Source organism: Apus apus, chromosome 12 (assembly GCF_020740795.1).
Source record: "Apus apus isolate bApuApu2 chromosome 12, bApuApu2.pri.cur, whole genome shotgun sequence".
Lineage (NCBI taxonomy): Eukaryota > Metazoa > Chordata > Aves > Apodiformes > Apodidae > Apus > Apus apus.
In genome coordinates, this window is record NC_067293.1 from 2,852,417 (window position 1) to 2,867,012 (window position 14,596).

The 14,596-nt window shown below is 45.4% G+C and overlaps 1 protein-coding gene across 1 annotated transcript in view; it reads left to right on the forward strand.

Moving 5' to 3' along the window:
• The window catches only part of GPC4 (glypican 4), a 68,200-nt gene extending 53,887 nt beyond the window's left edge, over positions 1-14,313 (forward strand). The window contains exons 4-9 of the mRNA XM_051630338.1: positions 1,684-1,849; positions 7,469-7,599; positions 7,823-7,969; positions 8,384-8,520; positions 10,744-10,919; positions 11,853-14,313. Of these exons, the coding sequence (XP_051486298.1) occupies positions 1,684-1,849; positions 7,469-7,599; positions 7,823-7,969; positions 8,384-8,520; positions 10,744-10,919; positions 11,853-12,061 (966 nt within the window). The 3' untranslated portion in view covers positions 12,062-14,313. The remainder of the gene's footprint in view (positions 1-1,683; positions 1,850-7,468; positions 7,600-7,822; positions 7,970-8,383; positions 8,521-10,743; positions 10,920-11,852) is intronic.
• The last annotated feature ends 283 nt before the right edge of the window (positions 14,314-14,596 follow it).

Sequence of the window (14,596 nt, forward strand, 5' to 3'; positions counted from 1 at the left end):
TGTCTGAATGAACATTGTTCCCCATCCAGAATCCAGCACTGACCTCCATCAAGTGCAGAAAATTGTTCTTTTGTCTATCTTAACCAGTTTTCTTGCCTGGTGAAGAAAAACTGTGGTCTTTCTGGAGTTGTCAGAAACACAACCCATTTTTATCGGTCCTCTCTTTTCATAAGAAGAGCATTTAAAATCTGCTGATGTTATTAGCAAAGCCAGCCATGTTACGGGGTCAGATTTTTGTTTTCTGGTTTCATTCTGTTAAAATCTGCTGCCTTCTAGGTTCATGTACTGCCAGCTAGTTTTTGCACCAGAAGATCACATTTGGTTTCTCTGTAGCCGTTGTGCTGAGATGGGCTTTGCAATAGTAAGGTCCTCAGGGTATGGGTGCTGCCGCATTTTCTTCACGTATGTTCATCTGCATTCAGTCCTGTCATCTTCTCTGCCATGAAGTTGGTTTCCAGACCCCCAGCAGTTGAGATGTGGAGGCCATCCACATCTCCAGCCATTAGTATTGAATGACCTCTCTTCCTGAGGGCTGCATGTTTGTCTCCTCCTTCAGCACGCTCCTGGTTCATAACCTATTTAGAGCGTTCTCCATAAACACCTTACAAGAAGTCTCAAGTGCCTTGCTTAAAACACCAGCGACCACTTCTATTTTGTCAACATGTCTCTGATAACATCTTAATTTTCCATTTTCATGTGTGGCTAATTAACACTTAGACTTGCTCTTGAGGGAACTTCTCTCTTCAGCGCTTTAGATGGACCCACCACGTGGCCAGTGCTGGTATGTGGTGCTGGAGAGAATGCTCCTCAGCCCAGCTGGGTGGAAATGGTTTCAATGAATGTTTTGAAGTAGGGCCAGAGAGTGAATCAAACATGAATGACCATGAGTCATTTTGGAAAACAGCCCTGTTGAGGGCTCAGGGGGTGACGTGCCTGCTGCAGATAGCTCTACTTGTTTGCCCAGCGGTTGCACGTTGGCTTCCATGGTCCTCCCAGCTTGTCTTCAGCTGTGGGACTGTAGCTGCCACCTCCACTGAGTGTGGGGAAAGACATTGTTTATCATGATGGGTGCTGAGTGTAAATGCCCCCGGGGTGCCTGTCATGGAAGTGCTGTATTGCAGGAGTTGAATGTCAGATAAAGGAGCTGGTCTCTCTGTCGAGAGCCCTGCTGGGCGGTTGTCTGGGAAGAGCCAAGCCACAGGCCACGGAGGTGGAGAGCAGGTTGGTGCAGGGATAGCTCCAGCCATCCCAGCTCGGCTGCTTTTTCCTGAGAAATCCCAGCATCAACTTCTCCAGCCTCTGTTTGCAGGTATTGCTCCTCTTGGCTTGATTGCTTCTTCACTGCCTCCCTGAGCTCCAGTGTCACTCGTCCCCTTAGGGCGCCTCTCTTGGGAGCCCAGGGAGGGGTCCCACAGCACACAAGGTGTATTGCAGCGCAGACAGTGTTTTGCAGAGATGGGAATTGTCTGTGTCCCTTGGAGTGGCAGGTACACCCAAGGAGGTGAGCCCAACCCCTTCATCTGGGCCCCAGATCCATGGGAGCTCTGACAGACACCAGCGGCTGCCCCCCTGTATCTCCTCTGCACAGCTCTGTTCCTGCCCACACTGGGGTAAATCCGTGGGTTTTTTGCTCTGGTGACGGGTGCTCATTTTCTTCTCCTTGTCTCTTTTTCTCCTTTAAAGGTGAGCCCCACACCACAGGGTACACGAGCGCTGCTGAAAATGATGTACTGCCCATACTGCCGAGGTCTGGTGTCAGTGAAGCCCTGTTACAACTACTGCTTTAATGTCATGAGAGGCTGCTTGGCCAACCAAGGGGACTTGGACGCCGAGTGGAATACCTTTATGGGTAAGGCAATATGGGTTAAAATTGCACGTGAGTCTGTATTGATGCTGTTTCCTTCATTGGAATGGCTTTTGTGAGTGGCTGTGCTGAGCTACAGCAAGTTTTTCAGGTGTTGGGTATCTTTTCCTTCCACATCTTTGTTGACAGCACATCTTCTGCAGTTCACGTTCATTTCAAATTAAATAAGACTTCTGTTGTTGTGCCAGTGGCCTCTGGTGCAACAAGCTTTGGGAGGATGGAGCTGCCATGTGCTTGTAGGCTTGGAGCATCTCTTGGTGGAACAAGCATTGTGTAAGCTATGTTTTCCATACTACTTCTTATACATTGTTGTCACTATATATAGGTGTCCTTCCTGAAGTGAGTTGTCTTGCTCAGTGGTCTGGGAGTCTCCCTGCCAGCTGGGATGAGCTTTGGGAAAAGCTGTAGGGCCTGTATTTTACATTAAAAAACTGAATGGGACATGTGTCTGAATCTGTTTCTAAACAGCTCATTTGGAGCTCAGCCACCATTCTTTTCAAATGTCAATGGGCCTTACGTGACAGTGTGCAAGTGCTTTTGCCATCCTCTTCCTCCTGCTTGTTATTGTTCTTCCATGCTTATAAAGGGTTTTATTTGATTAATGAAGCTGAGACTGAAATGTTAAATTCTGCCCTGGGTCAAGGCTCAGCAGAATTGGTGGTACATCCCATTTGGGGAGCACAGGCAGTAGATAATGTTAAACGTTTTCATTTATGCTCCTTTTCCACGAGACTTGATTTATCTGTGCACGAGCATCCTTAGGGAGCAGTCGCTTCACTCCAGTAAATGTGTGATGAAGTGAACATGTAAAGTATCTGCTGCTGCTGACAAGGCTGCAGTACTCTGCCCATCCCACTCATGGGGAAAAAAAAAAAAAAAAGACTGTCAGGAAGAAAAGATTTCCCTTTCGTTAAACTGTGAGATTAAAAAAATAAAAAGGAAATTGATGATAATTTGCATTTCAGGCTAGATTGAAATCTTAGAACTTGCATTCTTGTGTTTAGTGCACAGGCTTTTCACTTTGCTGCCCGTGCCAACTGGATGTGTGCAGGGTATTCTTTTCAGAAGGCTTTTTTTTTTTTTTTCTATGGATATTCCATATAGGGACCTAAATGTGACTCTGTATTGGGTTTCCAAGTCATTCTCTGGGAGGCTGACACATCCCCCCCCATTCCTCCCAGCCATCTTTCTCATGAGAATATTAAGTATTTCAGCTACAATTGTTGCTGAAATAGCTCAAAGCCAGGAGACTTGCAAACATCTAGTCCAAGTAGAAAAGAGGAATCCCATGAAAGGGAAGGGCATAATGCCAGAAAACAGACAAAAGCACAAGCAGCTAATTGCTGTAGGTGGTATGCAGCTAAAAATGAACCCCAGGGGAAGCCAGTGAGCCCAGTCACACGAGACTGATCAGGGACTGCACACAATAATTAAGATTATTAAACAAGACTAAATAAATAAGTGCAATTCCAGGTTGCAAGCAAAGCTTTCTTCTTGCAGTGCTTCCTACCCGAGGGGCTTCTTGCCCACTCATTACTTAAGTATGGTATTAAGCCTTGCTACATTTATTGGCAGTACTTGCTTGGTTCTTGCTCTCTGAGTTGATTCTTGCAGTGGAGTAATGGGTACTGAAAACTTATGCTGTGCTTTCTTTAGACAGTTTAATAACTGAACAGGTGCTGCTTGTGTGCCAGATTTTGTTTTCCATCTCAGCTTGCCACTTGAGGCAAATTAGATGAAATAAATCTGGTATTTGAGGCAGGGCATATGTCACAAATATCCTCTATGTGTATTTAAGTAAACAAGCAAACAAACCTTAAAAAAAATACCCCAAAACCACCCCCCCAAAAAAAACCAAACAAACAAAAAACCCAACCAAAATCCACCTGCATGGGCTTGATGCTACTTTGCATCATGGATATAAGTAATAAGTAATGACAATGATTTATTATGTGTCAAAACCTAGTGAAATAATTTAAAGATAGTTAAATGGGAGAGCCTGCAATAAATGCTGCAGGTATCTATGGATTGGGCTGCATGTGCCTATAAAATATGCAGGCATCTTGGGTTAGTAGGTAAGTCACTTATCCCAGTTTGGAAAAGCTTTACATAAAAAGTTGTAGCTGTTTTGAGCCAAGAAGTCTTTATACTTCTTTACTTCTGCAAAGTACCATTTAAAGTTGTGGCATATGAAATAATGACCAAGTTGTACTCTTTTTATCCCATTTAACTGTCTTCACATTATTTCAGGCTCCATGTACATATCTGGAGGACTACTTTGAGTCCAAAGCTGCTTTTTTTTGCCATTTAAAATTAAAGAAATAAAAGATTGTTAATGAATGGTCAAGGTCTTTCCCCCCCTCCTCCTTCCCTCCCCTTTTAAATCAGATCTTGGGGTTAAGACTGAGAACTGCCTTTTGTTCTTCAAGTCAGACAGTGAGGCTGAAGATGTGGGTTTCTGATTATTGGTGGCACAATGTGGAAGAATTGCTTTCCTTCATGAGAGGAGGTGCTTTGTTGCCAAGGATTGTCTCAATGCCAGTGGCAAGGACAAATGTATGCAGGAGGAAAAGGGTCTTTAAAGGGATGGTGCTATATGGTGTGGGTTGGGTTTCCCCATCCCCCCCAAATCCACTTCTATCTCCCCATCCCAGGGAGGAGAGACAGTCTTTGTCATGCTGTGTGTTTGTAATCAATGGCCAGGGTACATTTTTCACTCTGCCAGACTTTTATTTTGCTTTTGTTGAAGCAGGTCTGAGCCACCTCACCGTGGCTCATAAATATCAATTATTTTGCACCAGAGCTGGGGCAAAATAACTGCTATTTATAATCAGCTCCTCTCTCCTAGTAATGGGAAATCTTTTGGGGAGATGAGTTGCTCTGAAGTGTGATTTCTGGTGACGGTGCAGGGTGTTTCCCCTCTTGAGGTGCTGGTGTGCCCCTGAACCCCAGCCAGCCCCAGACCTGCCATTGCCAGAGAGAATTGCTGGGGACACCAGCCAACTCCTGGTGGGAGGTAAAACTTTGCAGGATGTCCCCAAAATCAAGGCTATGGATGAGCTAGAGCCCCCCACCCCTCCCTTAATTTTTTATTTTGCCTTTTGGATGACATTTTATTTCATTTAGTGCTCCTCACCAGTATCCATCCCAGCTCCTGAGGAGCTCCAGTTGAATATATTCTCCAAAGGCGATTATTACTTTCCTTATCTTTTCTCAGCAGCTTTGGCAGCTCTGCTGGAGGCCGAATGCATTTTCTCTATGGGCAGTCAAAGCTGGAGGCTGCATTCCTGGGCTGTGATACATGGAAAGCCATGGCACCCCTGCTAACAAAGGACCCAATTCGCTCTACATTCCCATGGTCTTGTGGATGGCCTGCCCGGCTCAAAGTTTACAAAGACGCCAAACAGCCAGAAGAATTGGGGTTTATGTTTCCTTTCAGTCTTTCACAAACACTTTATTGATCTGCGGCCTTTTCCTGGCCATTCGGAGAATTAAGTAGTTACAAAATGGAATGATTTTTCTTTGGCTTTTTTTTTTTTTTTTATAAACTCTGCATTTTGTGTGTTTTATTATCTGCCTATTCATAATATTTTTGTTCGGAAGGAGCAGCTTCCTGCAAACTGCACTGGGATGTTCTTTATGCCCATGAAAAACCCCAAAAGCTTTGACAATGATGAACACATTTAAGTTGTGCTCCACTTGTTTACAAAAGTCTCCATTTGGTAGCACATCAAAAGCATTTTTCTCCCCTCCAGCACAATGGTATATTCATGCTAGCAGTCATTACTCAGAGATTTGAAGCATCACTTTATTGGAGCCCACCACAATACAGTCTAAGACTCTTTGTTTCATTTGTTATTACCTTCTTCTTCTTCTTCTTTTTTTTTTTTTTAAATGCATTTAGTTCAGACCTGTTTGTAGTCCCTGATGGCTGAATTCCAGCCATGCCCTGCATCATGATGCTGGTGGTGTGGGGCTGTGGGGGCGAGGGGCTTTCCTGGGGGCTCCAGCTCCTCCCAGGGTTCACTCCCTGAACACCCACACCTTGGTGGACCTGGCACAAGTCCCTGCTGATGTGGTTTTTTTAGGATGGGTTGATCGACTGTTCCACCCTTAACTAACAGCCAGCAAATCTTTGGAATACCAAGTTGCCTTTAAAAAGTGGATTTACAGGCTAGGAAGGTGTCTGCAACTCGTGTGTGGGGTTTGGTGTTGGATTATTTATTATTATTACTATTTATATTACTATTATTGTTATTACTACTACTGTTATTGTTATTTAAATACATGAATATCTTAATTGTATGTTTATTATCAGTTTGTGGGGATTTTAGCATAGCTGAACATGACTTGGGCACTAAGGCAGTCTTCAGTATGTGGAATATCTTTCTAGGGCTTTAAAGGTAGCTGGAGCCAATGGAAGTTTTCTGCTTGTTGAAAGCACTTTCTGTTCTTAGGAGGGGGATGGATGTCCCACAAAGCACTTCTCAGGATGAATTAATAGCTTGACTCTCCTTAATGGAAGGGAAGAGGTGTATACTTGGGAGTAGGGGGGAGGTCCTCAGAGCAGGGTTTCCTCAGGGCCGCAGGGGCCATCATGGCATGGCTTCCCTCATCACACAGAGCAGGAAAAATGGAAGAAATAAATGCATCTGCAATGTTAGGAATTTGTGGTGGAGCATCACAACGTGCTGAAGGAGTGGAGACCAGCAAACGGGGTGCTCCAGGGTTGAGGGACTGCAGGGAAAACTAATGTTTAATAAAGGTTGTGCTGGGTGAGAGGAGATGAGCACTTAAGACCAGGCGTGTATCTGGAGGCAATTTCCGGGGGACAACCAGAGAGAGGGCTAAAATGCAATGCAGGATGAAAGCCTTAATGCCAATAATAATTTCCTAGAGGAAGTCATGGAAGTTTGGTAGCTGCTGTGTTTAATGGTGTATTTGATGAGGATGTGTGTGTCGGCACAGGAGGAGTGACCGGGTGTTGGCTGAGGGACTTTTCCATCTCCACTACATAGAGGTGTGCCAAATATATCTTAGTGCACAGTGTTTGGCCTGGTCTCATGCAGTCTCCCTTGTGCAGACTATCCATGTAATGCCAAAAGGTGTTACCCTTGGCTTCCCCAGGCACAGCAAAGCCTCTAGCTTTCCCTAAGGGAGAGATGGTTGTGGTGGTCTCCTTGGGCCCTTTCACGTTGATGTCTTGTGTTCAGGACTAGCATGAGGGGACTGATGGCTCTCTGTCTCTTGGCTTTGAAAGCAGTCTTGAAAAACAAATGACACAAGGAAACCTTTAATGAATGAGCACGGAGAGGAGGGTGTTAGTAATGCTTGTTCTAATGGGAGGAGCTGATGACAGGCTGCCTTTTGGCAGGCTGCGGTGGCTCTCCCTCGTTTGATGTCTCTGAGCCTGTGGCTTGGTGCTGGCAGCCTGCAAGTGCCTGGTGAAGTTGTAGGCTCTGGGAATGGAGCAAAAATGTTTCCTGGCAACGTGCGCCGGTCAGAAGCGACATTGTGGGGGTGAATGTCTGTGTGCTTAGCCTGTCATCCTTGCTACCCATGAAGCTCCTCCGTTAAAAGCCTTTGGATCTCTCTCTGTGTCAGATTCGATGCTGCTGGTTGCGGAGAGGCTGGAGGGTCCCTTCAACATCGAGTCAGTCATGGACCCCATTGATGTGAAAATTTCAGATGCAATCATGAACATGCAGGAGAACAGCATGCAGGTGTCTCAGAAGGTAAACGGGCCAAGAGGACACTTGGGCTTTATTTATCCAATGTGTTTTATTTATCCAGTGTGTTTTCTTTCCCTGTTCTCATCAGCGTTTTTTTTCCTTTCATGCCCTTTCAAGTATGCATAGAGCTGATGTGTTATTTTGGGCAGAGGCTGGGTGGGAGCCTGGAGAATGGAGATCCCTGTGACCTCCCCATTTCATAAAACCCTTGATTTCCCTTGCACAGGTTTTCCAGGGCTGTGGCCAGCCAAAAACCCTTGCCCAGGGCCGGAGCGCTCGCTCCCTCTCCGAGAGCGGCTTCAGCTCCCGCTTCAGACCCTACAACCCAGAGGAGCGACCCACCACGGCTGCTGGCACCAGTTTGGACAGACTGGTGAGTGCCTGGTCCTGCTGGTGCCACACGGGCACTTTGCACTCCTCTCCCACAGCGTATAATTTTCTATTTGTAATTTATGGGGTTGCTTAATATTCCTTGGCTGTCTCAGACTCTCTGAAGGGTGTAATCTGCCCGTGGCTCTGGACATGAATTACCTCAGCGCTTCTATGTCAGAAAAGGGCCTGTTTTTAAAGTCTTGGCTTGTGAGCAATACGTGTCTGAGGAGCAGTGTTTAATTTGGTATTAAAAAAGTAAATCAACCATCAAAACATGCAGCCTGAAGATCTGGCCTATACACGTCTGTTGTGATAAAAAATACCTTTCCGGCTTCATTTTTAATGAGCGTTTGGGATTCTGGTTTATGTCCTGTGTTTCTTTTTTTTTTTTTTTTTTCCCCCTTCTATTTAATAGGTTACGGATGTGAAAGAGAAGCTGAAGCAAGCCAAAAAATTTTGGTCATCTCTCCCTGGCAACATCTGCAACGATGAAAAGATGTCTGTAGGCACTGTCAATGAGAACGAGTGCTGGAACGGGAGTGCCAAGAGCAGGTTGGGTGATGTTGCTGCCCCACTTAACCCACTCCCTCTTGCCCCAGCCTTTCCCGGCCTGTTGGCCCCTCTCCCTGAGCCCTCTCCTCCTACAGGAGTGACCCTAACTTCCCCAAAACAGGCTGCAGCCATTATCCCTTCTTTTTTGTGTAGATGAGAGAGCTTGAATGCAAAGCTAAAGGGTTGTCCAAGCTCTATGTGGTTTTAAAGAAGGGAGTAGAATCTAGATACTCAGATACAGCATCTCTCCTTGAACCTCTTACTGGTTGATCATGGGTCTGGGGAGGTGATTTATACAAAATCCTGTATCATAGCCACAGAGCAAGGATGCTCCTGTTGCCCCAGTGCCTCCAGTTGGTGTTTCTACCAGGAGCTATTGCTGGGTTCCTTGGTGAGCAAGGGCAGAATAGATAGAGGCTGGTGAAAAGTCCTCTTCTCCACTGCTGAGGTCAGTGGCACAAAGAAGCCTGTGGTTTTCATGTAGGCTTTTCATGGAAAAATAGTTACAAAACTTTTTTTTTTCTTTCTTGTAAGGAAGAAATTACCAACACATGAATAAGCCAAAGATTTTCTGTCATATGGTTTATGTAACTGTTTAACTTTTATTTTGGAAGTCCAAATGTCTTTTTTTTTTTTTTCTGTTTGCTTAGTGAGAAAAGAAGCAAAATCCAAGATGTTCCATTAAAAAAAAATAAATAGTTGTCCAGGGTTTTCCAGCAGTTTTTCTAAGTAATGGCAGGTTTTGCCCTTTGTAGTTTTGGGGTGCAGGACTGAGCCACACCACATCAATTCTGCACTGTTTTCTGTGTGCCTGAAACTCTGCCTTGCTTGGCCAGGGTGATGGGTTTGGTCTCTGTGACAAGAAATAGCTCTGCCCTCCTGAGGTCTTCATGGAATCATCAAAGAATCATGGAATGGTTTGGGTTGGAAGGGACCTTAAAGATCATCCAGTTTCAACCCCCCTGCATGAGCTGGGACACCTCCCACCAGCCCAGGATGCTCCAAGCCCCATCCAACCTGCCCTTCAACACTCCCAGGGATGGGGCAGCCACAGCTTCCCTGGGCAACCTGGGCCAGGGTCTCACCCCCCTCACAGTAAAGAATTTCCTCTTAAAGTCTAACCTAAATCTCCCCTCTTCCAGTTTTGATCCATTACCCCCTTGTCCTCTCACTACAAGCCCTCATATAAAGTCCCTCCCCAGGTTTCCTGAAGCCCCTTCAGGTGCTGAAAGGTGCTATAAAATCTCCTTGGAGCTTTCTCTTCTCCAGGCTGAACAGCCCAACTCTCTGAGCTGTGTATACCTCCCTGTCTCCAGGGTCAGTGGATTGTGCTGAAGGCTTTTCTCTCTCTTGTGATACTGATGTTGGTGTCATGACTAAGAAAAGTAAAGTTTCCTTCTGTTGTGCAGGGATTTTTCTTGCAAGTCAGGTAATTGGAGGGGAAGAAAGTGTCATATCCCTGCTCTGTAAGATGGTACTCCAAAACCTGATTCAGGAGACACATTCTGTCGGGTTTTGTTGCTCAGTCTCTCTTTTAAACCTAGAGGCTGTATGTGTATTCAGACCTGAGCACACACATCTCCTCAGGTGCAGCAGCTCAGCTCTTCTCTGCTTCAGTGTGTGGGGTTATGTTATCTCACCTTCACCATCACCGATGTTTCTCCTGCTTGGGGTTATTAGGAAAATTGCATCTCATGTCTGCGTGGTGAGAAGTGCACATTTAATACCCCAGCTTGGTGGTTAAGGTGCATTATGCAAAGCCAGAATGACACGGTTGCCTCCAAGATTTACTATAGGTTTCTCTGGGATAAGTATGATCCCAAAGGTTGTTTTTCCAAAAGTGTCACCTAACTGGGCATCAGGGCATCTCAGCAGCTTGTTTTGTTCTGTAGCCTGCAGTGAGCTGATTGATGCTGTTGTAAGCCATTATTATCATAAACCTCAAGTTTTTCAAGTTGCGGAGAATATTGTCCTTCCCCTGCTGTGGTGGCACGAGGTGTATTAAAGCAGGGTTTGATTCCTCATGCTGCTTAGGTTGCTGGGAGGGAGAGATGGGTTAAGAAGCTGGAGAAGAGCTCCTTGAGGGTTAGCATGGGAGAGGACCACACTGGGCTCAGGATATCACCCAGGAGGTGGCACCCCTGAGTTCCCACACCATTGCCCTTCGGCGTGGGACCCCGCTGAGCTGCAGCTCTGGTTCCAGCAGGAATGGTTTCTTTTCAGGTACGACTTTGCAGTGACTGGGAATGGCTTAGCAAGTCAAGTGAATAACCCAGAGGTAGAAGTTGATATTACCAAGCCAGACATGGTGATTCGCCGGCAAATCATGGCTCTGCGGGTGATGACCAACAAGCTGAAGAATGCCTACAGTGGGAACGATGTCGACTTCATTGACATAAGTATGTTTGCTGTTGTTTGCCTTTTGCTTTCTCCTTTTCCCTTTTTAATTGGATTTCTTGCTAGCACAAGGTAGCTGGTGAAGCTTCAGCTGTGGGTAAGCACATCAGTAATGAGGGTGGGAAGCAACAGGCTGTGAGAGGAGGGTGGTTTCCATAGAATCATGGGACAGTTTGGGCTGTAAAGTTCCTTTAAAGGTCATCTAGTCCAATCCCCCTAGAGTGAGCAGCTACATCTTCAACTAGATCAGGTTGCACAGAGCCCTTTCCAACCTCACCTTGAATGTTTCCAGGATGGGGCATCTACCACCTCTCTGGGCAACCTGTGCCAGTACTTCCCCACCCTCACTGTGAACTTATATCTAGTCTGAACCTGCCCTCTTTTAGTTTAAACTGTGACCCCTTGTCCTGTTGCAATGGGGCCTGCTGAGAAGTTTGTCGCCATCTTTCTTAAAAGTTCCTTCCAAGTACTGAAAGGCCATGGTAAGGTCTCCTCAGAACCTTCTCTTCACCAGGCTGAATAACCTCAACTCTTTCAGCCTGTCTCCAACAGCAGAGGTGCTCCAGCACCCCTGATCATTTTTGTGGCCTTCCTCTGGATCTGCTCCAACAGCTCCATGTCTTTCTTGCGTTGGGGGCTCCAGAGCTGGATGCAGCACTGCGGGGGTCTCAGAGTGGAAAAAAGTGGGAGAATCACCTCCCTTGGCCCTCTGGCCACGCTGCTTTTGCTGCAGCCCAGGATGCAGTTGAGCTTCCTGGGCTGCAGGCACACGTGGCACAGCACGGGCGTCAGCAGCAACGCGCATAAGTTGCGTTAAGCAGAGGACATCTCAACCTCAAAACACCCCTCAGCTTCCCCTGCCCCCCCCCAGCTGCCTTCTGCAAGTGCTGCAGGCAGCAAGAGGAGGCCGAGCCAGGTGTGTTTGTGTCCTGCAGGTGAGGAGAGCAGCGGGGAGGAGAGCGGCAGCGGCTGCGAGCTCCAGCAGTGCTCCCCGGAGTTCGAGTTCAACGCCACCGAGGTCGCCGGGAACTCCAACAAGAGCAATAAGAACGTGAACACTTCTGCTGCCCCCAGGAGCAGCTCCTCACAAGCAGCCTTGCTCCTTAGCATTTTCTTCTTGGCCGTGCAAAGACAATGGAGATAATTGTGCAGCGTAGGGGTGGGGGGGGTCGGGGGGGAGGAAAAAAAAGACTTTTATTATCAAAGTTAGAAGGCACCTGCTTTCACTTTTATACCATCTAGGGACTTTGCTTTTTAAGTTAATGGACAACAGTGTACAGTTTTTACTTTGTTGCCACTGGTTTTAAAATACTGATTTTTTTTTTTTTCCCCTTGCTATTCTGGGAATAACAGGAACAGGGACTACCAGTCTACCCCGTTCACCAAGAGTCTGTGTTAGAAGTGGATAACAAAAATGTATATACAAGCCTGTAGTTAGCTCTGCATTTGTGTCTTTATCACTTTTTTTTAAATTTTATTTTATTTTACCATATTTCTTATGAAAGCAAAAAAAAAAACAAACAACAAACCAGCACCCAGGGTCCTCTCTTGGCCTGTCACAAGTATGTGTTTCTGAAATGGGAAATATCTGTACAGAGGCAGGTTTTATTTATCATGTTATCTTACAGGGAAAAAAACAATCTCCCAACGAGCAGAAAACGTTTTCCCATGTTCCCGTTAAACGTTCCCATTTATCCACATTATGTTAGTTGCCTTATCTGGAAAGAAGTGGAAGTGATTTGTCTTTATTAAGCAGTAAAAGAAGAGGTGAAAATGGAGCTGGTCAGCGTGCCAAGCGCCCCATTTGCATAGGGTGGTAATGCCAGGAGCAGGTTGTACTTTCTTTGCAGGAGGTTTGGTTAAAATTGGAAGAGGCTACAGAGAATTCCAGGTCTGCAGATGCTGAGAAGAGTTGTTTGTTTCCTGGGATCCTTGCAATTAGCTGTAACTCCTGTAGGTCAGTTCCCAACGTGCGTCCCCCCTGGGAACAAGGCATTAAACTTGTTCAGTTGGAAGCGACTTGTGTCACGGATCCAAATGCCAACACGTGTCTTGTCTGCAAGTTTGTGAGATGAATGCTGGATTAATTTTTCAACCTTTTGTTTTCTTTTTCAGGAATGCTTTGTGGGAAGGGAGGTGGGGAGGTGTCAGGTTTGCTTTTGCAGAAGTCTTGTTTCCTCTCCGATGGGGCAGAAGGGAGGGAGCAGTGGGCAGAGCCCCACAGCACAGTTGCAGGCAGGAGTTGGCAAGGCTGAAGACACCTCCCTTTTGGAATATTTGTCCCCAGGGAGCTGGTGCCCAGCAGCTGTAGTCTTTTGGCACTACCCAAGACACTCTCTCTACCTGTGCTTTGCAGTTGGAGCAGCAGGGTGGTGAACGGCAACTCCTCAATAAAAGAAATGTATATTTTTAAGAAAAGAGATGAAATAATTTTTAAAAGAGTTTAGGGAAAACAAAGTCTTTAGAAAGACTCAAAATTATTCTGCATGTCTCCTCCTGCTTTAGGTAGCCTTTAGGTCCAGCTGGATGCTGGGATCCAGCCAGGAGAGCAATCCAGAGAGAGAGGGTTTGCTATATTCCACCCTTGTGTTGTAAGGATAATTTTCTATTTTTATATTGAAGCATTAATTACTTGTTAGCTCAGGGTCAGCGTTATATTCAACTTTATTTTCACACCAAATCTCTGCAAAGCTCTAAAGGCAGGGTATTCTTGGCTGGTATAAACAATCCTGGAGGCTTAATTTTACTAGAAGTAGCCAGTTATTTATTAAAACATGATGTTAGTAGAGTAGGGATATTCCGGCTAGATTATTTTTCTGTAGAAAATAAATCATGGAAGCAGAAAATTGAAAAAAAGTTATAAATTTATGTGTGGGAAAAAATGGATTGTAAATAGCTAAGTTGCCTTGCGAGGAATTGGAAAATGTGCTGATACTTAGAAACTACCTCAGTTCTGAGGAATTTCCTTTCTAGCTTTGAGTGCTATTACATTTACTTGGTAGAAGTGAATCTGGTCTCCAATATGTAGCTGAAAGAGCTATCCCTATAGACCTTGTTAGATTGTTTTTAATTTAGAGGCTTGAACTACATCCAGCTGTTTTCTTTCAGCTAAGTTCCCTAACAAAGAGAATTTCTGAATTAAATATCGCTGATGGTTTCCATGACTTCTCCTGATGTGTTTGGTTCCATGGCATTTTCTGATTGCCCTTTTAATTATTTAAACGGTTCTGGCCGTTTGGATTTTCATCCCGAAATAAACAAACCTTAGATGCACCACTATTGTAAATACATCACAGTAAGGTCTGACTGGATAACCCTTCTGGCCTCTACCCAGCTGGCAGGCCAGCAAAGTTAAGTGAAGAAAAAAAGACAATAAAAAATAAAAAGTTAAACTCCTTCAGAGCTCAGAGAATGGTGAAACAAAAGCCCTTGTGTTCGGAGGGGCCGACTTCTCCAACATCTCCCTCTTGGCCTAAGTGTAAGAGATTTGCTTGTAAATTCTCCTGCTCTTGAGTGTTTCTGCTCAGCAAAAAATCACCCAAACGTTTCTGGATTTATATTGATCGTTTTACGTCTTACTAATTATTATTCCTTAGTTTGGTACAAGTCACCAGTGCAGAGACCTGCTGGGAGCTGAAGCCTGTCCAGTTGGCTTTGTTCATAGCGCAACCATCCTCTG